Here is a 25,471-nt window from a genome sequence, read left to right on the forward strand (position 1 = left end):
AGCAGAGAGAATTCTCTGGCCTCCTGAACCAGCATATCAGAGTCTTCCTCAAGACTGTTGGACTGGCCCTGCTGGGTGTGCTCTGGCCTCGGCTAGCCAGAGGGAGGTGTTGTGGACCACACATAAACATGACATGAGCTGCTGTGTCTTGGAATGTGTGGCAAGGAGGACAGCTGAAGGTTGTCACCAGCACAGCATTGCTTGATGCTTTGCAATAAGACACTTTGGGGCATAGAGAAGATGCTGTGATGAGTTGCATCCTGCTGAACTGAGTAAGACATCAGTTGAAGGTGGTGCCCAGCAGCTTGATGCAGAAGCAAGTGATGTGAAGAAAGGCCAGGGTGGTTCATAGGTATATGTGTTGGTGTGTTATGATAGGAAGAGGCGAAAGGAAGACCTCAGAAGACTGACTTTGGAAAGGGGCAGCAAAGCTGCAGGAGTCCTCACTGGATGTGGATTTCAGGCCTGGAAAAGTGCTGCTTGCAGTGGTACATTGATACACCTGCCTGTAAATATCCAAAGTGAGATGTGGTAGGAAGAAGGAGGCTGAAGCTATCATTGCATGCAGAAGTCATCACACTGATGCACAGGGGCTTGAAAGGGAGTGAAGGGTCCAAGTTCAGCACTCTCAGCCTCACTGGGCTGGAAAAGGATTGAGACTTCCCTTCTTTCCTCCCTCTTCCCAAAAGAGAGGCACTGTGTGTCACAGCCTTCTCCTTAGAGCAGCAGCTCTTGTTTGAGTCCTCCTGTCACCATTTCCACATCCAAGAAGCCCACAAGACCCTTTCCATGCTGTGTGGTAGCTTCTGGCCAGCATTTTCCCAAGGTGAAGTGGCAGATCCTCAGGCTAGGATGCCATGATGAGGGAAATAAGCCCCCAGCCCCGAGCTGTGCTCTTCCCCTCCCACCCATCAGCAGCTGAGGACCTACTGTGTCTGGAGAGGTGTCCCCTGCACTGTCATTGTGCCATGGCAGAAACAGCCAGACTCAGCCCTGGTGAGGCTGCACCTGGAGTACTGGGTTCAGCTTTGGGCCTCTCACTGCAAGGAGGACATGAAGTGCTGGAGTGCATCAACAAAGCTGGTGAAGGAAGTATCTGGAGAGCAGGTGTGGTGAGGAGCAGCTGAGGGTTTAGCCTGGAGGAGGCTGAGGCTCTTTGGTCTCTTCTTCCTAGGAAGAAGTGGTAGGAGGAGAGGAAATGGCCTCTATTGCTCTGTTGCTGATAAAGGAAAGACCTAAAATCCTAATTCAACAAGGGTGGGGGAAAAAGCCCCAAACCCAAAAAGCAAACACACAGAAGAAAAGGAAAAGCACCAAGATCAAAGTGATCGAGCTGGGTCTGACGAAAGCGGAGTGAGAACTGGCTCCAGCTCTTCACCTGGCACATTCCAGCAGCACCACTGGCAGGACCTGTGTTTGTAGCCTGGCACATTGGCCACTGCCACAGCAGTGCAGCCACCCTGGACAGCTCATGCTCGCCAAGCTGTGTCTTCCTGGCAAGTCCACCGAGACCCCAGAAAAGAGTAGGCTCGAGCTGCACTGCTGCTGGGACTGCCCTTGCTCAGCTCACTGTGAGGGACGTCCTGATTGTCCCGAGGATTTGATGAGAGTGGCTTCAGGCTTTTGTGCTCTTGCCTCCCGTCCTGCCCCAAGCCTTCTGCCTCCTAGACCATAAGGGATTTTTTTCCCAGTTACAAAGCCCAAATCACTCTTTTTCATGAGCAGAAAGAACTGCATTCCAGACAGCCTCTTTACATAAGTTACAGATTTTAATAGAAAGCAATAAATATTTCTCTTCTCACATTAGATAACTGCCTGGATACAGGGAGGGGGAGGGGAGGGGGGAGCAACCAACAAAACAGACAGCCCCCCAGCTAATCAGAAAGAGAGTAACTGTCTCCAAACTCAAGGAGAAAACCTTTAACTTATCCTCTAAGCTACCCTCCCAAACTCAAACTCCAAAACTTATCTCCTAAACTTATCTCCTAAACTCGAACTCCAAAACTTATCTCCTAAACTCGAACTCCTAAACTTATCCTTTACTTGATAGACTAAGCAGGCAAATCTGTGTGCCTGCTGCCTTCCCAATCTAAGATCCTAGCACAGTAACTACAGTGGGAGTTAGTCAGCCGCAGGTGATCACAGTGTAGGTCTAACAGTGCAGGTCTCATAGCAGCTGCTGATGGATTATTTCCCACACCATCGTCTTGCGGAAGGCAGGCATGTCGTTCTAGAAAGGAAAGGAAAAGTCATGGCACAGGGAGTGGTGGCAGACAGAGGCAAAGCACACAAGCACCCCATGAGCTCTTGAACTTGGAGCTCTGAACAGGTCAGAGGCTGGCACATGCAGAGGCTAGATGCCACAAACCCACTGGCTGCTGTGTCTTGCCCCAGAGGAACCTCCTGGCTTCTGCCAGGAAGCAGATGCCAGCCGTAAGGATGGAAAAGGCAGCTCTGTCCTGCTCAGCCCATTTGGCAGTTCCATCCCAAGCAGCCATGCACCAAAACCAGAGAGGTACAAAAGCTCAGCCCCTCCTGATGCAATTAACAGCTGCTGCAGAACCTCCCTGGCTCTTGCATGTGTGCCAAAAGCTCTGGAGCTGCTGGCAGCCTTCGCTCACCTGAGTAAAGGTGGTGGCTCTGTCCCTGGAGAGGTACTCAGCATATTTGCATATGAACACCCCACAGTCACTTCCGTTGGATTGCTGAGGGATCTCCTAATGAATGCAAAGCAGAGAAAGAATTTCCATCTCCCACTGCTGGACATAAGGAATAGGCTCCAGGCACTGTACATCATCCCTGCCCTCTGCTTCCTCCACTGGGAGGTCACAAGTCACATTCTGGGCAGGCTGTAAGGGAGAGCAGCTTCCTCCTAGCAGGTGTGTGGAGCTTGGCACACTGCTGCTTCCTCCATCAAGCCTTTACATGCAGTGCTTTGTACTCTCGAGTGGCTGAGAACCATCAGCTCCACCTCCAGCCTGAGGTGGCACCATAAGAACAGGAGATGCTCATGGATATTCTCTTAAGAGCTTGGACCTACTGAAAAGTGCTAAGGCCTTTGTGATGAGCAGAGTTCAGAGTTCAAAGCCAAGCAGTGCTCACATACATGGGATTCCATGCTGCGAAGCGTCCACTCTGAAGAAGCCAGCTCCAAGTTTCTTTTCTCCAGGCTTTCTTCTCGCAGGTATTGGCTGTGGAAAACAAAACCAAATCTCTCACACACTGGGTTCACCTCTGGAAGAGCAAATGCAAAAGCTCTTGAGCCAAGGCCCCTCGCTGAGGAAGTGCCCAGGCCACTAGCTGCTGGCAGAATGCTCTTGAAGCAGCAATTCTTTGAAGCAGGCATCTGTCTTGATGAGAATGGCAACACCACCAGTAACACCCAGCAAAGGCACCAGAGCACACTGCAGTCCACATGATGAGCTGTAGCAGTGGGGGGTGAGGGGAAGTCCCCACACAAGACAGATTAAAAGAGCTGTCCAAGAACTGTGGAAGGTTGCAGTCGTTGTTACAGAAACAAACCCCAGAAACTTTCTCCTAAGTCACAACACAAAAGCATCAACTGAGCAGTTACTTACAACAGAGTCTGGCAAATCTTGTCCCCGCTCTTTGCCATGGAGTCGTAGTACCGGATGGTCTTCCTTCTGACATCCACCACCTGTTATTAGAAGGTCACTGTCAGACAAGAGCACAACCTTGTCTGGCACACAGAACTAAACCTGAATGACTTCTCCTGGGAGTTTCTCCTCTCTGTCCAGTTCAATCAAATTTGACTCACCACTAGGGCCCAGTGCACCCTCAGGTGAATGGGCACGAAGATGAGGTCCTGCTGGAACAGATCCACACCTTTGGTCCACTTTCTCACAGCTGAGTAGCCCCCAGAGATGAATTTTGGGTAGAAGAAAGTGCTAAAGGCATGGACTGCTGCAAATCCCTCCTTCTTACTTCTTTCCGCAATGAGCTTCATGTAGAAATTGATGACCTGTGCCAAAAGATGTGCTTGAGATGTGAAGGAAAGCATGAGCTTACCAAAGGGAAAAGAGCAACCTGTTTCTGGTGGCCCCTGTTACGTGCTAAGGCTTTGGCACTTGGTTTCTTCTCCACCTGCCACCTGTTGCAGTAAGCTTGACTATCTCCTGAAAGATGCCTGTACAAGGGAGAAAACTTTCAGAAACCCCAGACCCTGAAGTCCCTGAAGGAAGAACTGCACAGACACTTGCAGTCTCTGCAGGGCAGGTTGTTGAGGAAGCCTGCAAAGCCTTGTGCAGGCAGTGCAGGGGTGTTGGTAAGTCGCTGCTGGATCCAAGTGTCGCCGAGCGGCAGCTGCTGTACCTCATCGTTCAGCCAGCGATGCTCCCTCAGGGTGCCGATGTCCTCACGGGTGACCTTCAGCTTGAAGGCACTGCTCACGATCTCATCGGGGTCCCCTCTGCCAAAGGCATCACAGACCTCCTTCTCCAAGGCCTGAAATGAACAATGAGATGGGGAGGCACTTGTGAAATGGCACTGAGCATCTGTGGGCAGCTTTCAACTCCAACAAGGCCTGAAAAGCAAGCTCAGGTGACACAGCTGACAGCAATTCTTGTTGGCTGCTTCAGCATCCCAACTTGGAACTTCAGAGCCCAGGTTTGCTGCAATTTGTTTTCACAAAGGAAGCTGATCTAAACCATGTGGAGTCACAAACACTCCAAAGCAGACGAAAAACAGAGTAGAAGTTCAGCAAACACCTTTCCCACAGCCTGCAGCTCTCACAGTCCCAGGGCTGAAGCCAACCACAGCAGGTGTGCTCCCTCCCAAGGCAGCTAAGGCAGAAGCCTGACAGAACTGGGTGGTGGGGGCTTCAGAGGGCACTGAAGGAACAGCAAAGGGGGAGACTGAGGCAGCTACCTTGGAGCCAGGCAATCGGAAGCTCAGGCTGTGCTTGCAGCTGCTGTCCCATGGAGAGTTCTGCCTAAGTTTGCTTAAGGAGACCTTAAGGCTGCTGCTTTCTCTAACAGCATTAGCTATGGTACCTCTGTGAGCACAGAAGAGCCTTCTGATGGTTTCTCCACTCCTGGGACTTTGCTTTCTTCAGCCTCGAGGCCAGCTGACTTTCTGGGCAGAAGAGGTGCCAGATGTAGTTGGTGTACTGCCTCTTCTGAGCGTTGAGCTCCATGCTTGCCCTGTTAGACAAATAGATGTGAGGGTAGGAAGTAATCGTCTAGAAGCACAGCTTGTTCTTCCCCTTCTTCTGCTGGCTGCTGCTGCTGCTTCAGCTGCCCCTATCTTCCCTGGCTGCTGTTTTGGCTGCTGCTGCTTCTGCTGCTTCGCCGCCGCCTGACCCCTCCCCCATCTCCCTTAAGGTTATTGTATAGGTTTTTTCTTTCCTTCCTTCTCTAGCTATTATCTCTCTTTACATTGTTATACTTCTACTATAAGAAATACAATTTCATCTTTCCCTGACTTTCAAAAAACCAAAATCTGTCTTGTGCTGAGTTTATTTCTCCCCGGGGGAGGGATCTGCCTGAACCCAGGACACCACAGGATGGCTTGTCAGCTGAGGAGGAGGGTGGATCCCAGCACATTTTTCCTTTACCAGCTGCAAGAGCTGTCTGTATTTCACCTTTTCTCCTCGCTGAACATCCTAGTAGAATGAGAGGAAAAACACAGATGAGCACAGCATATGAAGCAAATGTTTGCAATGGGGACCATGTGCGTGGTGCACAGGCTGTTCCCAAAATACTGGTACATTATTCAGGTTTACTTCAGCAGGATTTCCCACACCTTCATTCAGTGTCAGCCCTGATGCAGAGATGTGTGTCCCACTGTAAGCCTCAGAATTCCTTCTGCAACTGTTTTGCAGACTAATGTGCATTCTTGTCAATAGACATAAGTATTAGGTGCCAGGAGTCCCCAGGGTGTCTTAATCTTATCCCACAGCTTGACACAGCCTGCTTCTTGAGTCCTTCAGTGTAAGTGCTTCTTCCATGTGAGCTAGGCTTACCAGGACTTTTACAAGTGCTGCTTCAGGTATTGGAAGGAAAAGGCAGGGGAAGACGTCTGAGATAGTCTGGTGAGGATGGATTAGCAGCAACTGAGTGCTCTTTTGCCTACTTTATCCTTGTAAAATTGTGGTGTAAAGACCACAGTTGAACTAGACTCAGGACAGAACAGTGAAACGACCAGAAGGCTCCTCCCCCAGTACACCACTTCCATGAAAATGCCTTCAAATTCCATTATTTGTTCCTTTTGAGCAACAAAGCCCTGCCCTCTTCCAAGACTTCATATATCTAAGGGCAGATTGAATTCCATATGCTGATTTTCCAGAAGCATTCTCTCAACGTCATTACTACACCAGTGTGCAGTTTCTTACTGATGCTCCAGCCTTTACATACATCCTTGGCCTAACTGCTAAGCTGTTTCATTGCAGAAGTCCCCTCTCTCAGCCAGCCTACCTCTGCAGCAGTGCAGTGAACCTTCCTCGTTTTGGTGGCTTCTGGAGTCACGGACTCTGGCACAGCGCGCTCCTTCATGGGGGGCCTTAGTGTTAAGCTGCCGTCTGGAAGGTGTTTGGCAGAGTGTTTGCCATTCCTGCCCGTGCTAAAATCACCAATGGAAAAAGAAATAGCATCAAGAGAACATTCAGATATGCACCTCCTCATTCCAGCTCCAACAACAACTCTTTCATAAAGTGTGTACAGTGATAAGGGCAGAGACAGGAGAAGCTCATAAGGTTCAGGTGAAGACCTGCTGCCCTCAGCTGGCTAAGGGGAAAGTAGAGAGAAGCAGAAGTGAACAGCAGCAGTGCCTTCCATATCCACTGTGGAAAGCAAATACCAGCATCAAATCCCATCATGAGCCATTCCCTGCTCTACTTTGAGATAAGTGTGCACACAGGGCCTCAGCATCTGGTTAGGAGTATTTGAGATGCACCAGGGCTGTGAGAAGTAGTTCCAGAGCTACAAGCTTGGTACTCATCTTTCACAGCACCAAGATGAGGAACATGATTTGTCTTCTTCTGGACAGTACTGGAGGTTAAAAGAGATACTCACACAGAGCCAGAAGAAACAAGAACCATGATTAAGATTACTCTACCTGATCGTATCACTTCTCCGAGCCTGCTGGGGGCTGCGAACATCTGCACAGTTGATATCTGCACAGAAAAGGTATCATGGAACAAGAGTCAGCTCTGAAATACCATCAGCTGTGCAGAGCTCTCCGAGTGATAACACACACAAAAATAGTTCATGACAACTCTGTGGTTAGGGGGCTCAAATTCTGGCAAATCCTTTGAACTTTGACAATGTAAGTGCAAGGGAGATGCAGCAGGGCATTTGTTCAGTTTAAATCTATGACAGTTGGAGTTGATGATCTTAGAGGTCTTTTCCAACCAAAGCAACTCTATGATTCTCCTGTTAAGTGATGCCTGCAGCTACAAATATCACTGGTACCCTGATCTCTGTCAAGTACAGTTCTAAACGAACGTTCCACTTCAAGATGAAGTCATTACAGCCCATAACCAGCTATGATTTGGGGGTGGGGGTGAAGCCCCCTTTTTTATCTCTCTTTCTTTCAGTGTTTCTCTGTCCAAGCAAGTATTGAACAGGGCACTTTATCTACAGAAGAAGAGCATAAGCCATCAGTGACTATCAGAGGAAACCAAAGAGTTTTAGGAGTTTACAGTAAAGAACTTCATCAAAGATATTTTTTCCTCATACATTATAATATGATTTGTGTTACATTACTCTAGGACGTGTTTGGATTTTCATGCTGGCTGCCACAGCAAGTTGTGCACACAAACTACTGCCTGCCTAAACCTTAAATGTCAAAAAGGGTTATCAGGATGAACTACCTAAACTTAGTGTTTAAAACAATTTAGCATCAAAACTGGAGGACTGCATCCAAAGCAGCTCTTCTACTGAGATGACAAATATCTGGCCCAAATCAAGAGGCAATGCCAGGCTGCAAGGAGGAGACAGAGTGCAGGCTCACCTATCCCTGTACACTACCTCAACATCATACCTGCACTAATCCACACATCCCTAGGGGTAGAGTGGCAGAGCACACAAAGCAGGGACATGAATGCATTAAAGACTCGATGTCACCCTTACCAATCTGTGGCATTTCTGTTTCTGGTGCAGAAACTCTTGGTCTTTTAGGTGAAGGCTTGGAAGTAGTGGCTTGACCCTTACAACAGAAACAAAACCAAGACAACAAAGTAAGTCCCAATGTGAGTATAACCTGAATGCGAATCCAAGCAAACATTAATTCCAGGCTTGAGGACAATGATTTGCTGGTTCACACTGCAGCAGGACACAAAACTGACTTGCATGCTTGGCTTTTTTAATGCAAGCTGCATCTCAGTTAATGATGATTTAGAGAGAGCTGCTCCCTCTGTCATCTTGCACAGATTCTACCCACTCTCAAAGGACTTGCTAACCTCTTCTGCAGTTGGAGTGGCATTGCGCTTCCTGGCCCTCTTTGGTGGCAATTGCTCCACTGCAGGACCTGCAGGAACTTTATGCACAGAGATGACATTGTCTGGGAAGAAAAGAGACAGGCCACAGAAGACCACGATTTAAAAAGGGATGAGGATTCCATTTGCACTACAGCCCATCTCCTTAATGCAGCCTAAAGCTGGGTAACACTTTCTAAGTCACCAAGCCTTTTCCCCAGAGCAGTTGTCTCAGCCTTGAAGAGAATGACACTGTGGCAGTGAAGGCATAGAGGGCACCGTGGTCTTGGAATCACCAGTCCCACTACCTAAGATGTGGGAACTGTTTCTACCAAGTTGGTCTTGCTGCTAAAAGGAGAAGCAGAGGAAGAAGAGATCAGTGTGACCTGTTTGTCAAAGCTGCTTAAGCCTGGAAGGGTCTCTTGGACAGCCACTACCATTAAATCAGGGGCAGCCAAGCAGGAACGAGGAAGCTCCATGCCTTCCTGTGGATCTTGTGCTAAGAAATGGCATATAGTCTAAGGGCTTACTTCTTCCCTCTTCATCAGCAAAGAAGGGAAAAGAGGAAATGTCCACCTCCAATTGTAAGCAATGCAGCTGGCATCCAGAAGGTCCAGTGTGTCTGCAAGCGGCTGCAATGTTTTACCTCTAAATGTTTTAAGGAGGGAGGTTCAGAGAAAGGCTCACCCAAGAGAGCACATCTCTACCCTGCTGTTCTCTTCTAAGCCTGGCCTTGGCTGCATCTCCATCATCTCCATCCTTCTTTACTCACTCTCCCACTGCCTTTTCAAAATTCACATGCCAAAACTGTCAGGTTCAGACAAAATGGACTCTTACGACTTCAGTTCAGCTTTCCTTTTTCCTCAAAGGTCACAGAAATAGCTTTTCTCTTTGCCTGACATCCCTTTGAAGTGACCTTCCTTCACAGCCCAGATTCAAACGATTTCTTTGGAAACAGGGAGGTATTTTGAACCAGCAGAGGTACATTGTGAGTGCAAGAAGCTGGGCTTTAAACTGCTCTTTCTGCTGGCATGCATGAGCTTCCCAGCAAAGAGAGGGACCTGGGGTAGCTCCTGCTGCTGGTAAACGTCTTGTGCCTTGCCACAGCCAACACAGAGAACATTGTGGAGACACCCTCAGGCACTGGCTACACCAGGGCCAGAAGGAAAAAAAGGCTTAAAATGCCACGGGTTCAGTGAGAGTGCTGAAGGACGAAAGGCAGAGTTTTGGCAGGTGCACAAAAGCTAAGGCAAATCAGGTAGAATAAAGACTCCTGTCATGGGCAGTACCTGTTCTTTGCTTTTTTGATGGAACCTGCTCCTCATCTTCCAGAGGTGGCTGAATGCTGAGGAGAGAACACACGAAACAGTGTTGGGCTACCAGGGCAGGCTTCTAACGGGCGTTCAAGGGCCCCAGCATCGGGAGTTCCTTTTCATAGCACAAAGGCCTCCCCATCCAAGTGTCCCCAAGAGCATCTCAGATGCAACCGTCTCTCAACTGCCACCGCTGAGCACCTCTCATTAGCACCTTCATCTCTCCCAGTCAACAGACTGCTCCCAGAGAGGTACTTATCTCACCAGAGCGTCTTAGGATGCTTTATCTCCTTAATGCTCCCAAATGTCTGACGTTTGTTCCACCAACGAAGTGCCGAAGTGCAGGCACGGGGGAAAGCTCCAGTTACTGACAAGCTCCCTAACTCCTCATACACTCCTATTACCTCTGGCCTCTTTTCAAAGGAAGCTTCTCCATGGGTGCTGAGCACAGCTCAAGAAGATGGTAGGAAACGCGAGTTTGGGTGGCTTAGACGCGTACACACAACAAAGTCGCAGTGCTCCAGCGGCGCAGTTGCAGAGATGCTCCTGCTGCTCGGCTGCCAACAGACGGACGCCCAGGAGCGCTCGTTGCCAACGGGCAAAGTGTCAAGCTGCCGACGTAACAACTCGCGTGGGGCACAGCCTGCCCGGGATAGGCTCCTGCGGGGCACCCGCGAGCATCCCTGCCACGTCAGGCTGTGCCTTGGAGATCGCTGGTGGGAAACTTCGTGTCTGCTGTCCAGCTTCTGGAGCCTCCGAACGCAACTTCCCTTGGCTGCTTGGAACGCCACTCCCTGGGGTCGCCTAACTGAACTGGGCTCCTGGTCAGCCTGTGGCAAGGGCAGCCTGCAGTGCCCACAGAGCAGGGCTGTGGCCAGCATGGCACTGGGAGCAGTGGCCTGTGCACCAGCCAGGCTCTGTCCAGATGATTGCTTTTCCCATTCTGTCTGGAGTGAGAGACACTGAGTAGAGTCTACTGTGGAGCAGGTTTCTTCCAGAGAGAGCAGCCACTTGCCTCAACCCCATCCCTGATGCATTCCTTCCCTCTCTTCGGACATGGGAGCAACAAGTGCAGAGATGGCTTAGCCATCTGTGCCTGTGAGCTCTGGGCCAGCAGCAGCAGCTGATGCTTGAGAAGGCATTGCCCTTGCTTGCACTGCACACACCCTAACTCCCATCTGCACACCTGTCCTGCAGCCCATCTATCCCTAGGGGCATCTGTAGTGTTGTGTTCAACCCCCCTGCTCCGAGTCTCCACCTCTCCTCTTCTTTTCACCCCCCCTTGTGCAAATGGAGAGCGAACGAGTGGGTTTGGCAGGGAGGCGGCGTTAGGGTCGGCGGGGCCGGTGCTGGGGCGAGCCCCGGGCAGGCCGTGAGGCGCGGGGCAGCTGAGCTGGGGAGCGGCCTCTGGCGCGGCGGCGTGGGGCGGCGGGCGGCGGCCCAGAGAGCGCTGAGGGCCCCCAGCAGCCGCTGGGGTGGGCTTTGGGGGGCGTTCGGGGGCGAGCTGCCCGGGGTGATGCCGAGCGCCCCGCTGTGTCCGCAGGGAAAGTGGAGCTGCAGGGCACAGCGATGGAAGTGGCCTGCTCCGTGCCCGGAGAGCTCAGGTAACTCGTGGCCAGCGCCGCCGCACAGCCCAGCACCCTGCCGTGCCCCCGGCCCTGGGGGAGGAGGGTGGGAAGCGGCGGGAGCGGCGAGATGGGCAGAGGGGAGGCGAGAGAGCCGCCGGGTCTTGCTTTGGCTCTGTGCAGCGGCGCCGGGCGGAGGCAGCTGCCGGCCCACGGCAGAGCTGCCGCGGGGGTCCCGCAGCGGTGCCGGTGGGCCTGGTCCCCTCGCCGAGCCGCTGCCGGGCAGCCTTTGCTGGGCGTGCGGGCAGTGCCGAGCCGCTGCGAGCGGAAAGCTGCCTCTCGTTTGTGTGCTGTTATTTGGGGTGGACGCGTGTGAGAAAGCTCCGTTCTCTGCCGCTCGCTGCTGGGGCGAGCTGGGAGTTGGCAGGCAGGGAGGTGGTGCCCAGCAGCGGGGCTGCCAGCGGCGCGGGAAGAGGCTGCTTGCAAAGGCAGTCAGCAAGTGACGCTCCCCACACACCTGCGCTTCCCTCTTGTCCCGACGGAGGATGCTTAAACAGCTCACAAATAAGTGATGTATTTTACATCGCTCTCTTCTCACCTGCCTCCAAATTCTCTTTCCCAGCTCAGCTCCTGGATTTTCCCAGGTCATTGATTGCTGTTGTGGCTTTTTTTCCCCGCAGCTAAACCCCACAGTGCCTTATATTAACCTGTTCACTCAGGAGGGCTGTGCTTTTGCCTCACTGGACTATAGATTTTATGTGTACAGTGTGGTATTTTTTTGGCAGGGAGCAGAGCCTCCCGTGGTCATGTTTTAGTTCTCCTCCCCCTACATCTGTAGCCAGTCCATGCTCTGTAGTTGTGGTCAAGTTCCAGAGTAGCCCAGGGACTTCAGTGCCGGGAGGGGGGAGGTGTTCACAGGGTGAAATCCCCCAGTTATTTAAATGGGTTTGTGCTTGAATTGGGTTTGGGGAACCTGAGCCCCTCTGGGCTCTCCTCCCCCAGCGTTTCTGTGTCATGGGGATGGAAAGCAGGAGGTGCTGATGCCAGACGCTTCCCCGCAGCGCCCGGATTCCCCTGGAGTGCTTTCTTTCCATAACCAATCTAACAGAGATCTGTGTTACCGGTGCGCTCAGCCCTGTATAAAGATGGTTCCGTAAGAAAGGAGCTGGCAAACACTGTCACCATCTCGCCCCGTGGAAGGGAGGGGAAGGGACTTCCTCGAGGTGCTGCTGGCAGTGCCTAGCGGGGGCTTGTTTCTCTTCCTCCGAAGGCAGGCACTAAAGGTGGCGGTGGTAGGAAGGAGCCGGAATGCTGCCTGCTCTGCCCCGAACAAGTTAAAAAGCAGCCATTCTGCTGCTTTGGGCTTCTGTAGAAAGGATCCAACAGTGTCTCGATTGTTGTCGTTTCCCTCGTGTATACTGTGTTGTGCCTTGGAGAATGATTGATTGAAAGAGAAGGTTGGGTTGGTTTTGGGTTTGTTTTTTCCTATGTTTAAAAATGTTGAACTGAGTTTTAAATTAGAGGTTAACTTCAGCAGCAGTAGAGACTGCTTTTGTTTGCTTGAAGCAGAAGGATGCAATCCCTCTTGAAGAGTGTTTTGTATCTCAGAGTGTGGTGGTGAGGGGAGCATCAGCACCTTCCCCTTTTCAGATGTGAAGTCTTTGAAAGTCCTCTTCGCGGGAAAGAAAGATTAACAACAAACTAAGATTGGCTGTGAAATAGGGAAAGTCAAACCCAGCCACCCCAATGCTAACTCCTATACAAGGATTAGACAAAGACAAGTAGTAGTAAAATAGTAAGTAGTAGTCTGATAAGTAGTGGGGATGTAACCCAAGTGCCGTTCAGTGTCTCCAAACCAGTGACTATCTTGTGTTCCCAGCTGCAAAGGTGCCTTTTAATTTCTGCTTCTGCTGTAAGCTTCAGCTGTGAGAAATAGAAGCTGAGGGACATCTGAAGAGCAGGCAGTGGAAAGCTGATGGAGGGAGCTGGGGCTGGAAATCTCTGTAATATTAAAAAAAAAAAAAAAAAAGGCATTTTTGCTGTTGTAGCAAATGGCCAAACTTGGGTGGTTTTGTCCCAGACAGTGGTTGCTGGTGGAACAGTGCTGCAAGTGCCTGTGAGCTTTGCTGGAGGTGATTTTTACAGGTCCTGCAGGATTGTCTCCTGTTTCCAAAGGAATTACTCTTCAGTAAGTTAGTGCCAAGGTCTGGTTGATTGGCTAGGGCTGGGTGCTAGGTTGGACTGAATGATCTTGGAGGTCTCATCCAACCTGGTTGATTCTGTGACTCTGTGATCTTGAGCATCGACTCAGTTCTTGTTTCCAGATCTTTAGTTGGGTTGTTTTTCGTTGTTGGTTGGTTTGGTGCATTAGTGATGTTGGGGGGGTTGGGTTTTCCTTACCTAGTTATTTATTTGTTCCTTCACACCCCCGTGTTTTGAAACCCAAACTGCTGGTAATGGTAGGGCTTGGAATCAATGTACCAAGCCCCTTGGTCTCCTCACTGGCAGCCTGTCTTCCCTGTCCTTTTGAATTGCATGTCATCCACGGGCTGCCTGGTGAGGGGAGAAGAGATCCTCCTGCAGAGCAGTTGCTTTGCCAGGAAAGGTCCCCAGCAGCCATGGGCACGCCTGTCTGTAGATACAGGAGGAGCAGGGAAAGCACTCTCGTGGCTCTCTGCTTCTGACAGCTCTAAATTAAACCTAAACATTTCCAATTAAAAGAATTTATTAAAAAATTAGAGAAACCTCAGGAGCAAGAACAGATTTGAGGAGCAAGAACAGATTTTTCTGCAGCTGCAGCATGAGGGGGATTTGCTTTGTTTTGCCAAGAGACTTAAACTTGATGGAGATTTTCTCTTTTCCTGTGGGATAAGACTGGATGGGTGCTTGGTGCCATGGCCTTGTTGATTGGATAGGGCTGGGTGATAGGTTGGGCTGGGTGAGCTTGGGGATGTCTTCCAGCCTGGTTGCTTATGGTTCTATATGCTGGGTAACAGCAGGCTGGAAATTAGGAGTGCTGAAAGTGAGGCTGCTCTCAGCCCTATCCTGGGCTTTAAATATATACCTTCCTTATATTTTCTTCTCTTTTATGCTTCTCTAAGTCAATACAAATATCTTTTAGCGTTTAGTGTGTCCTTATATATATATATGCACACACATATGTAAAAATGGATGAATATAGAATATATAGATTTACAGAATCAATCATAGATATATGTGCATATCTTCTATGTATGTAGTAATGAAAATACTTTGTATAAAGGTACTATATGTATAGAATTGGTTAGGATTTTTACTCTACGTATTTAGATCTGTCATAAACATACATATATTTATATTTATATTTATATATATATAAAGATTTATGGTTTATATGCTGTGTAACACCAGGCTGAAAGTTGGGAGTGCTGAAAGTGAGGCTGCTCTCAGCCCTATCCTGGGATTTAAATATATACCTTCCTTATATTTTCTTCTCTTTTATGCTTCTCTAAGTCAATACAAATATCTTTTAGCATTTAGTGTGTCTTTCTCTATACATATGCAAACATCTATCTATACATATGTTTGCATATGTATAGAGAAAGACACACTAAATGCTAAAAGAGCACACTAAATGCTAAAAGAAAAGAGCAGGCTCGAGCTGCACTGCTGCTGGGACTGCCCTTGCTCAGCTCACTGTGAGGGAGGTCCTGATTGTCCCGAGGATTTGATGAGAGTGGCTTCAGGCTTTTGTGCTCTTGCCTCCCGTCCTGCCCCAAGCCTTCTGCCTCCTAGACCACATAGGGGATTTTTTTTCCCAGTTACAAAGCCCAAATCACTCTTTTTCATGAGCAGAAAGAACTGCATTCCAGACAGCCTCTTTACATAAGTTACAGATTTTAATAGAAAGCAATAAATATTTCTCTTCTCACATTAGATAACTGCCTGGATACAGGGAGGGGGAGGGGAGGGGGGAGCAACCAACAAAACAGACAGCCCCCCCAGCTAATCAGAAAGAGAGTAACTGTCTCCAAACTCAAGGAGAAAACCTTTAACTTATGCTCTAAGCTACCCTCCCAAACTCAAACTCCAAAACTTATCTCCTAAACTTATCTCCTAAACTCGAACTCCAAAACTTATCTCCTAAACTCGAACTCCTAAACTTATCCTTTACTTGATAGACTAAGCAGGCAAATCTGTGTGCCTGCTGCCTTCCCAATCTACGATCCTAGCACAGTAACTACAGTGGGAGTTAGTCAGCCGCAGGTGATCACAGTGTAGGTCTAACAGTGCAGGTCTCATAGCAGCTGCTGATGGATTATTTCCCACACCATCGTCTTGCGGAAGGCAGGCATGTCGTTCTAGAAAGGAAAGGAAAAGTCATGGCACAGGGAGTGGTGGCAGACAGAGGCAAAGCACACAAGCACCCCATGAGCTCTTGAACTTGGAGCTCTGAACAGGTCAGAGGCTGGCACATGCAGAGGTTAGATGCCACAAACCCACTGGCTGCTGTGTCTTGCCCCAGAGGAACCTCCTGGCTTCTGCCAGGAAGCAGATGCCAGCCGTAAGGATGGAAAAGGCAGCTCTGTCCTGCTCAGCCCATTTGGCAGTTCCATCCCAAGCAGCCATGCACCAAAAGCAGAGAGGTACAAAAGCTCAGCCCCTCCTGATGCAATTAAGAGCTGCTGCAGAACCTCCCTGGCTCTTGCATGTGTGCCAAAAGCTCTAGAGCTGCTGGCAGCCTTCGCTCACCTGAGTAAAGGTGGTGGCTCTGTCCCTGGAGATGTACTCAGCATATTTGCACATGAACACCCCACAGTCACTTCCGTTGGATTGCTGAGGGATCTCCTAATGAATGCAAAGCAGAGAAAGAATTTCCATCTCCCACTGCTGGACATAAGGAATAGGCTCCAGGCACTGCACATCATCCCTGCCCTCTGCTTCCTCCACTGGGAGGTCACAAGTCACTTTCTGGGCAGGCCATAAGGGAGAGCAGCTTCCTCCTAGCAGGTGTGTGGAGCTTGGCACACTGCTGCTTCCTCCATCAAGCCTTCACATGCAGTGCTTTGTACTCTCGAGTGGCTGAGAACCATCAGCTCCACCTCCAGCCTGAGGTGGCACCATAAGAACAGGAGATGCTCATGGATATTCTCTTAAGAGCTTGGACCTACTGAAAAGTGCTAAGGCCTTTGTGATGAGCAGAGTTCAGAGTTCAAAGCCAAGCAGTGCTCACATACATGGGATTCCATGCTGTGAAGAGTCCACTCTGAAGAAGCCAGCTCCAAGTTTCTTTTCTCCAGGCTTTCTTCTCGCAGGTATTGGCTGTGGAAAACAAAACCAAATCTCTCACACACTGGGTTCACCTCTGGAAGAGCAAATGCAAAAGCCCTTGGGCCAAGGCCTCTCGTTGAGGAAGTGCCCAGGCCACTAGCTGCTGGCAGAATGCTCTTGAAGCAGCAATTCTTTGAAGCAGGCATCTGTCTTGATGAGAATGGCAACACCACCAGTAACACCCAGCAAAGGCACCAGAGCACACTACAGTCCACATGATGAGCTGTAGCAGTGGGGGGTGAGGGGAAGTCCCCACACAAGACAGATTAAAAGAGCTACAGTTGAAACACTTGTTTCACATGTCCAAGAACTGTGGAAGGTTGCAGTCGTTGTTACAGAAACAAACCCCAGAAACTTTCTCCTAAGTCACAACACAAAAGCGTCAACTGAGCAGTTACTTACAACAGAGTCTGGCAAATCTTGTCCCCGCTCTTTGCCATGGAGTCGTAGTACCGGATGGTCTTCCTTCTGACATCCACCACCTGTTATTAGAAGGTCACTGTCAGACAAGAGCACAACCTTGTCTGGCACACAGAACTAAACCTGAATGACTTTTCCTGGGAGTTTCTCCTCTCTGTCCAATTCAATCAAATTTGACTCACCACTAGTGCCCAGTGCACCCTCAGGTGAATGGGTACGAAGATGAGGTCCTGCTGGAAGAGATCCACACCTTTGGTCCACTTTCTCACAGCTGAGTAGCCCCCAGAGATGAATTTTGGGTAGAAGAAAGTGCTAAAGGCATGGACTGCTGCAAATCCCTCCTTCTTACTTCTTTCTGCAATGAGCTTCATGTAGAAATTGATGACCTGTGCCAAAAGATGTACTTGAGATGTGAAGGAAAGCATGAGCTTACCAAAGGGAAAAGAGCAACCTGTTTCTGGTGGCCCCTGTTACGTGCTAAGGCTTTGGCACTTGGTTTCTTCTCCACCTGCCACCTGTTGCAGTAAGCTTGACTATCTCCTGAAAGATGCCTGTACAAGGGAGAAAACTTCCAGAAACCCCAGACCCTGAAGTCCCTGAAGGAAGAACTGCACAGACACTTGCAGTCTCTGCAGGGCAGGTTGTTGAGGAAGCCTGCAAAGCCTTGTGCAGGCAGTGCAGGGGTGTTGGTAAGTCGCTGCTGGATCCAAGTGTCGCCGAGCGGCAGCTGCTGTACCTCATCGTTCAGCCAGCGATGCTCCCTCAGGGTGCCGATGTCCTCACGGGTGACCTTCAGCTTGAAGGCACTGCTCACGATCTCATCGGGGTCCCCTCTGCCAAAGGCATCACAGACCTCCTTCTCCAAGGCCTGAAATGAACAATGAGATGGGGAGGCACTTGTGAAACGGAACTGAGCATCTGTGGGCAGCTTTCAACTCCAACAAGGCCTGAAAATCAAGCTCAGGTGACACAGCCGACAGCAATTCTTGTTGGCTGCTTCAGCATCCCAACTTGGAACTTCAGAGCCCAGGTTTGCTGCAATTTGTTTTCACAAAGGAAGCTGATCTAAACCATGTGGAGTCACAAACACTCCAAAGCAGACGAAAACCGGAGTAGAAGTTCAGCAAACACCTTTCCCACAGCCTGCAGCTCTCACAGTCCCAGGGCTGAAGCCAACCACAGCAGGTGTGCTCCCTCCCAAGGCAGCTAAGGCAGAAGCCTGACAGAACTGGGTGGTGGGGGCTTCAGAGGGCACTGAAGGAACAGCAAAGGGGGAGACTGAGGCAGCTACCTTGGAGCCAGGCAATCGGAAGCTCAGGCTGTGCTTGCAGCTGCTGTCCCATGGATAGCTCTGCCTAAGTTTGCTTAAGGAGACCTTAAGGCTGCTGCTTTCTCTAACAGCATTAGCTGTGGTACCTCTGTGAGCACAGAAGAGCCTTCTGATGGTTTCTCCACTCCTGGGACTTTGCTTTCTTCAGCCTCGAGGCCAGCTGACTTTCTGGGCAGAAGAGGTGCCAGATGTAGTTGGTGTACTGCCTCTTCTGAGCGTTGAGCTCCATGCTTGCCCTGTTAGACAAATAGATGTGAGGGTAGGAAGTAATCGTCTAGAAGCACAGCTTGTTCTTCCCCTTCTTCTGCTGGCTGCTGCTGCTGCTTCAGCTGCCCCTATCTTCCCTGGCTGCTGTTTTGGCTGCTGCTGCTTCTGCTGCTTCGCCGCCGCTTGACCCCTCCCCCATCTCCCTTAAGGTTATTGTATAGGTTTTTTTTCCTCTTCCTTCTCTAGCTATTCTCTCTCTTTACACTGTTATACTTCTACTATAAGAAATACAATTTCATCTTTCCCTGACTTTCAAAAAACCAAAATCTGTCTTGTGCTGAGTTTATTTCTCCCCGGGGGAGGGATCTGCCTGAACCCAGGACACCACAGGATGGCTTGTCAGCTGAGGAGGAGGGTGGATCCCAGCACATTTTTCCTTTACCAGCTGCAAGAGCTGTCTGTATTTCACCTTTTCTCCTCGCTGAACATCCTAGTAGAATGAGAGGAAAAACACAGATGAGCACAGCATATGAAGCAAATGTTTGCAATGGGGACCATGTGCGTGGTGCACAGGCTGTTCCCAAAATACTGGTACATTATTCAGGTTTACTTCAGCAGGATTTCCCACACCTTCATTCAGTGTCAGCCCTGATGCAGAGATGTGTGTCCCACTGTAAGCCTCAGAATTCCTTCTGCAACTGTTTTGCAGACTAATGTGCATTCTTGTCAATAGACATAAGTATTAGGTGCCAGGAGTCCCCAGGGTGTCTTAATCTTATCCCACAGCTTGACACAGCCTGCTTCTTGAGTCCTTCAGTGTAAGTGCTTCTTCCATGTGAGCTAGGCTTACCAGGACTTTTACAAGTGCTGCTTCAGGTATTGGAAGGAAAAGGCAGGGGAAGACGTCTGAGATAGTCTGGTGAGGATGGATTAGCAGCAACTGAGTGCTCTTTTGCCTACTTTATCCTTGTAAAATTGTGGTGTAAAGACCACAGTTGAACTAGACTCAGGACAGAACAGTGAAACGACCAGAAGGCTCCTCCCCCAGTACACCACTTCCATGAAAATGCCTTCAAATTCCATTATTTGTTCCTTTTGAGCAACAAAGCCCTGCCCTCTTCCAAGACTTCATATATCTAAGGGCAGATTGAATTCCATATGCTGATTTTCCAGAAGCATTCTCTCAACGTCATTACTACACCACTGTGCAGTTGCTTACTGATGCTCCAGCCTTTACATACATCCTTGGCCTAACTGCTAAGCTGTTTCATTGCAGAAGTCCCCTCTCTCAGCCAGCCTACCTCTGCAGCAGTGCAGTGAACCTTCCTCGTTTTGGTGGCTTCTGGAGTCACGGACTCTGGCACAGCGCGCTCCTTCATGGGGGGCCTTAGTGTTAAGCTGCCGTCTGGAAGGTGTTTGGCAGAGTGTTTGCCATTCCTGCCCGTGCTAAAATCACCAATGGAAAAAGAAATAGCATCAAGAGAACATTCAGAAATGCACCTCCTCATTCCAGCTCCAACAACAACTCTTTCCTAAAGTGTGTACAGTGATAAGGGCAGAGACAGGAGAAGCTCATAAGGTTCAGGTGAAGACCTGCTGCCCTCAGCTGGCTAAGGGGAAAGTATAGAGAAGCAGAAATGAACAGCTGCAGTGCCTTCCATATCCACTGTGGAAAGCAAATACCAGCATCAAATCCCATCATGAGCCATTCCCTGCTCTACTTTGAGATAAGTGTGCACACAGGGCCTCAGCGTCTGGTTAGGAGTATCTGAGATGCACCTGGCTTGTGAGAAGTAGTTCCAGAGCTACAAGCTTGGTACTCATCTTTCACAGCACCAAGATGAGGAACATGATTTGTCTTCTTCTGGACAGTACTGGAGGTTAAAAGAGATACTCACACAGAGCCAGAAGAAACAAGAACCATGATTAAGATTACTCTACCTGATCGTATCACTTCTCCGAGCCTGCTGGGGGCTGCGAACATCTGCACAGTTGATATCTGCACAGAAAAGGTATCATGGAACAAGAGTCAGCTCTGAAATACCATCAGCTGTGCAGAGCTCTCCGAGTGATAACACACACAAAAATAGTTCATGACAACTCTGTGGTTAGGGGGCTCAAATTCTGGCAAATCCTTTGAACTTTGACAATGTAAGTGCAAGGGAGATGCAGCAGGGCATTTGTTCAGTTTAAATCTATGACAGTTGGAGTTGATGATCTTAGAGGTCTTTTCCAACCAAAGCAACTCTATGATTCTCCTGTTAAGTGATGCCTGCAGCTACAAATATCACTGGTACCCTGATCTCTGTCAAGTACAGTTGTAAACGAACGTTCCACTTCAAGATGAAGTCATTACAGCCCATAACCAGCTATGATTTGGGGGTGGGGGTGAAGCTCCCTTCTTTATCTCTCTTTCTTTCAGTGTTTCTCTGTCCAAGCAAGTATTGAACAGGGCACTTTATGTAAAAAAGAAGAGCATAAGCCATCAGTGACTATCAGAGGAAACCAAAGAGTTTTAGGAGTTTACAGTAAAGAACTTCATCAAAGATATTTTTTCCTCATACATTATAATATGATTTGTGTTACATTACTCTAGGACGTGTTTGGATTTTCATGCTGGCTGCCACAGCAAGTTGTGCACACAAACTACTGCCTGCCTAAACCTTAAATGTCAAAAAGGGTTATCAGGATGAACTACCTAAAATGAGTGTTTAAAATAATTTGGCATCAAAACTGAAGGACTGCATCCAAAGCAGCTCTTCTACTGAGATGACAAATATCTGGCCCAAATCAAGAGGCAATGCCAGGCTGCAAGGAGGAAACAGAGTGCATGCTCACATAACCCTGTACACTCCCTCAACATCATACCTGCACTAATCCACACATCCCTAGGGGTAGAGTGGCAGAGCACACAAAGCAGGGACATGAATGCATTAAAGACTCGATGTCACCCTTACCAATCTGTGGCATTTCTGTTTCTGGTGCAGAAACTCTTGGTCTTTTAGGTGAAGGCTTGGAAGTAGTGGCTTGACCCTTACAACAGAAACAAAACCAAGACAACAAAGTAAGTCCCAATGTGAGTATAACCTGAATGCGAATCCAAGCAAACATTAATTCGAGGCTTGAGGACAATGATTTGCTGGTTCACACTGCAGCAGGACACAAAACTGACTTGCATGCTTGGCTTTTTTAATGCAAGCTGCATCTCAGTTAAAGATGATTTAGAGAGAGCTGCTCCCTCTGTCATCTTGCACAGATTCTACCCACTCTCAAAGGACTTGCTAACCTCTTCTGCAGTTGGAGTGGCATTGCGCTTCCTGGCCCTCTTTGGTGGCAATTGCTCCACTGCAGGACCTGCAGGAACTTTATGCACAGAGATGACATTGTCTGGGAAGAAAAGAGACAGGCCACAGAAGACCACGATTTAAAAAGGGATGAGGATTCCATTTGCACTACAGCCCATCTCCTTAATGCAGCCTAAAGCTGGGTAACACTTTCTAAGTCACCAAGCCTTTTCCCCAGAGCAGTTGTCTCAGCCTTGAAGAGAATGACACTGTGGCAGTGAAGGCATAGAGGGCACCGTGGTCTTGGAATCACCAGTCCCACTAACTAAGATGTGGGAACTGTTTCTACCAAGTTGGTCTTGCTGCTAAAAGGAGAAGCAGAGGAAGAAGAGATCAGTGTGACCTGTTTGTCAAAGCTGCTTAAGCCTGGAAGGGTCTCTTGGACAGCCACTACCATTAAATCAGGGGCAGCCAAGCAGGAACGAGGAAGCTCCATGCCTTCCTGTGGATCTTGTGCTAAGAAATGGCATATAGTCTAAGGGCTTACTTCTTCCCTCTTCATCAGCAAAGAAGGGAAAAGAGGAAATGTCCACCTCCAATTGTAAGCAATGCAGCTGGCATCCAGAAGGTCCAGTGTGTCTGCAAGCGGCTGCAATGTTTTACCTCTAAATGTTTTAAGGAGGGAGGTTCAGAGAAAGGCTCACCCAAGAGAGCACATCTCTACCCTGCTGTTCTCTTCTAAGCCTGGCCTTGGCTGCATCTCCATCATCTCCATCCTTCTTTACTCACTCTCCCACTGCCTTTTCAAAATTCACATGCCAAAACTGTCAGGTTCAGACAAAATGGACTCTTACGACTTCAGTTCAGCTTTCCTTTTTCCTCAAAGGTCACAGAAATAGCTTTTCTCTTTGCCTGACATCCCTTTGAAGTGACCTTCCTTCACAGCCCAGATTCAAACGATTTCTTTGGAAACAGGGAGGTACTTTGAACCAGCAGAGGTACATTGTGAGTGCAAGAAGCTGGGCTTTAAACTGCTCTTTCTGCTGGCATGCATGAGCTTCCCAGCAAAGAGAGGGACCTGGGGTAGCTCCTGCTGCTGGTAAACGTCTTGTGCCTTGCCACAGCCAACACAGAGAACATTGTGGAGACACCCTCAGGCACTGGCTACACCAGGGCCAGAAGGAAAAAAAGGCTTAAAATGCCACGGGTTCAGTGAGAGTGCTGAAGGACGAAAGGCAGAGTTTTGGCAGGTGCACAAAAGCTAAGGCAAATCAGGTAGAATAAAGACTCCTGTCATGGGCAGTACCTGTTCTTTGCTTTTTTGATGGAACCTGCTCCTCATCTTCCAGAGGTGGCTGAATGCTGAGGAGAGAACACACGAAACAGTGTTGGGCTACCAGGGCAGGCTTCTAACGGGCGTTCAAGGGCCCCAGCATCGGGAGTTCCTTTTCATAGCACAAAGGCCTCCCCATCCAAGTGTCCCCAAGAGCATCTCAGATGCAACCGTCTCTCAACTGCCACCGCTGAGCACCTCTCATTAGCACCTTCATCTCTCCCAGTCAACAGACTGCTCCCAGAGAGGTACTTATCTCACCAGAGCGTCTTAGGATGCTTTATCTCCTTAATGCTCCCAAATGTCTGACGTTTGTTCCACCAACGAAGTGCCGAAGTGCAGGCACGGGGGAAAGCTCCAGTTACTGACAAGCTCCCTAACTCCTCATACACTCCTATTACCTCTGGCCTCTTTTCAAAGGAAGCTTCTCCATGGGTGCTGAGCACAGCTCAAGAAGATGGTAGGAAACGCGAGTTTGGGTGGCTTAGACGCGTACACACAACAAAGTCGCAGTGCTCCAGCGGCGCAGTTGCAGAGATGCTCCTGCTGCTCGGCTGCCAACAGACGGACGCCCAGGAGCGCTCGTTGCCAACGGGCAAAGTGTCAAGCTGCCGACGTAACAACTCGCGTGGGGCACAGCCTGCCCGGGATAGGCTCCTGCGGGGCACCCGCGAGCATCCCTGCCACGTCAGGCTGTGCCTTGGAGATCGCTGGTGGGAAACTTCGTGTCTGCTGTCCAGCTTCTGGAGCCTCCGAACGCAACTTCCCTTGGCTGCTTGGAACGCCACTCCCTGGGGTCGCCTAACTGAACTGGGCTCCTGGTCAGCCTGTGGCAAGGGCAGCCTGCAGTGCCCACAGAGCAGGGCTGTGGCCAGCATGGCACTGGGAGCAGTGGCCTGTGCACCAGCCAGGCTCTGTCCAGATGATTGCTTTTCCCATTCTGTCTGGAGTGAGAGACACTGAGTAGAGTCTACTGTGGAGCAGGTTTCTTCCAGAGAGAGCAGCCACTTGCCTCAACCCCATCCCTGATGCATTCCTTCCCTCTCTTCGGACATGGGAGCAACAAGTGCAGAGATGGCTTAGCCATCTGTGCCTGTGAGCTCTGGGCCAGCAGCAGCAGCTGATGCTTGAGAAGGCATTGCCCTTGCTTGCACTGCACACACCCTAACTCCCATCTGCACACCTGTCCTGCAGCCCATCTATCCCTAGGGGCATCTGTAGTGTTGTGTTCAACCCCCCTGCTCCGAGTCTCCACCTCTCCTCTTCTTTTCACCCCCCCTTGTGCAAATGGAGAGCGAACGAGTGGGTTTGGCAGGGAGGCGGCGTTAGGGTCGGCGGGGCCGGTGCTGGGGCGAGCCCCGGGCAGGCCGTGAGGCGCGGGGCAGCTGAGCTGGGGAGCGGCCTCTGGCGCGGCGGCGTGGGGCGGCGGGCGGCGGCCCAGAGAGCGCTGAGGGCCCCCAGCAGCCGCTGGGGTGGGCTTTGGGGGGCGTTCGGGGGCGAGCTGCCCGGGGTGATGCCGAGCGCCCCGCTGTGTCCGCAGGGAAAGTGGAGCTGCAGGGCACAGCGATGGAAGTGGCCTGCTCCGTGCCCGGAGAGCTCAGGTAACTCGTGGCCAGCGCCGCCGCACAGCCCAGCACCCTGCCGTGCCCCCGGCCCTGGGGGAGGAGGGTGGGAAGCGGCGGGAGCGGCGAGATGGGCAGAGGGGAGGCGAGAGAGCCGCCGGGTCTTGCTTTGGCTCTGTGCAGCGGCGCCGGGCGGAGGCAGCTGCCGGCCCACGGCAGAGCTGCCGCGGGGGTCCCGCAGCGGTGCCGGTGGGCCTGGTCCCCTCGCCGAGCCGCTGCCGGGCAGCCTTTGCTGGGCGTGCGGGCAGTGCCGAGCCGCTGCGAGCGGAAAGCTGCCTCTCGTTTGTGTGCTGTTATTTGGGGTGGACGCGTGTGAGAAAGCTCCGTTCTCTGCCGCTCGCTGCTGGGGCGAGCTGGGAGTTGGCAGGCAGGGAGGTGGTGCCCAGCAGCGGGGCTGCCAGCGGCGCGGGAAGAGGCTGCTTGCAAAGGCAGTCAGCAAGTGACGCTCCCCACACACCTGCGCTTCCCTCTTGTCCCGACGGAGGATGCTTAAACAGCTCACAAATAAGTGATGTATTTTACATCGCTCTCTTCTCACCTGCCTCCAAATTCTCTTTCCCAGCTCAGCTCCTGGATTTTCCCAGGTCATTGATTGCTGTTGTGGCTTTTTTTCCCCGCAGCTAAACCCCACAGTGCCTTATATTAACCTGTTC

The 25,471-nt window shown here is 50.3% G+C and overlaps 2 protein-coding genes and 2 long non-coding RNA genes across 4 annotated transcripts; all 4 read right to left on the minus strand.

Moving 5' to 3' along the window:
• Positions 1-1,803: 1,803 nt before the first annotated feature.
• On the minus strand, positions 1,804-8,059 carry LOC135186737 (sentrin-specific protease 2-like). Its single transcript, XM_064164713.1, has 10 exons — positions 8,002-8,059; positions 7,075-7,132; positions 6,435-6,579; positions 5,013-5,162; positions 4,333-4,464; positions 3,779-3,982; positions 3,579-3,658; positions 3,107-3,191; positions 2,622-2,717; positions 1,804-2,230 (listed from the first exon to the last, which is right to left on the minus strand). The coding sequence occupies exons 1-10, from the start codon at positions 8,057-8,059 to the stop codon at positions 2,168-2,170; spliced, it is 1,071 nt and encodes a 356-aa protein (XP_064020783.1). The 3' UTR covers positions 1,804-2,167.
• A 27-nt stretch (positions 8,060-8,086) lies between these two features.
• Positions 8,087-11,177, minus strand: LOC135186866 (uncharacterized). The gene is made up of 3 exons (XR_010307129.1): positions 9,724-11,177; positions 8,420-8,520; positions 8,087-8,166 (listed from the first exon to the last, which is right to left on the minus strand). It is a non-coding gene; the product is annotated as an uncharacterized LOC135186866 (long non-coding RNA).
• A 4,194-nt stretch (positions 11,178-15,371) lies between these two features.
• Positions 15,372-21,505, minus strand: LOC135186738 (sentrin-specific protease 2-like). The gene is made up of 10 exons (XM_064164715.1): positions 21,448-21,505; positions 20,521-20,578; positions 19,881-20,025; positions 18,459-18,608; positions 17,779-17,910; positions 17,225-17,428; positions 17,025-17,104; positions 16,529-16,613; positions 16,044-16,139; positions 15,372-15,652 (listed from the first exon to the last, which is right to left on the minus strand). Exons 1-10 carry the CDS (start codon positions 21,503-21,505, stop codon positions 15,590-15,592), a joined length of 1,071 nt encoding a protein of 356 aa, XP_064020785.1. The 3' UTR covers positions 15,372-15,589.
• A 27-nt stretch (positions 21,506-21,532) lies between these two features.
• LOC135186865 (uncharacterized) lies at positions 21,533-24,623 on the minus strand. Its single transcript, XR_010307128.1, has 3 exons — positions 23,170-24,623; positions 21,866-21,966; positions 21,533-21,612 (listed from the first exon to the last, which is right to left on the minus strand). It is a non-coding gene; the product is annotated as an uncharacterized LOC135186865 (long non-coding RNA).
• Between the last annotated feature and the right edge of the window lie 848 nt (positions 24,624-25,471).

The sequence above is a fragment of the Pogoniulus pusillus genome, chromosome 26 (assembly GCF_015220805.1).
Source record: "Pogoniulus pusillus isolate bPogPus1 chromosome 26, bPogPus1.pri, whole genome shotgun sequence".
NCBI classification, from domain to species: Eukaryota; Metazoa; Chordata; class Aves; order Piciformes; family Lybiidae; genus Pogoniulus; species Pogoniulus pusillus.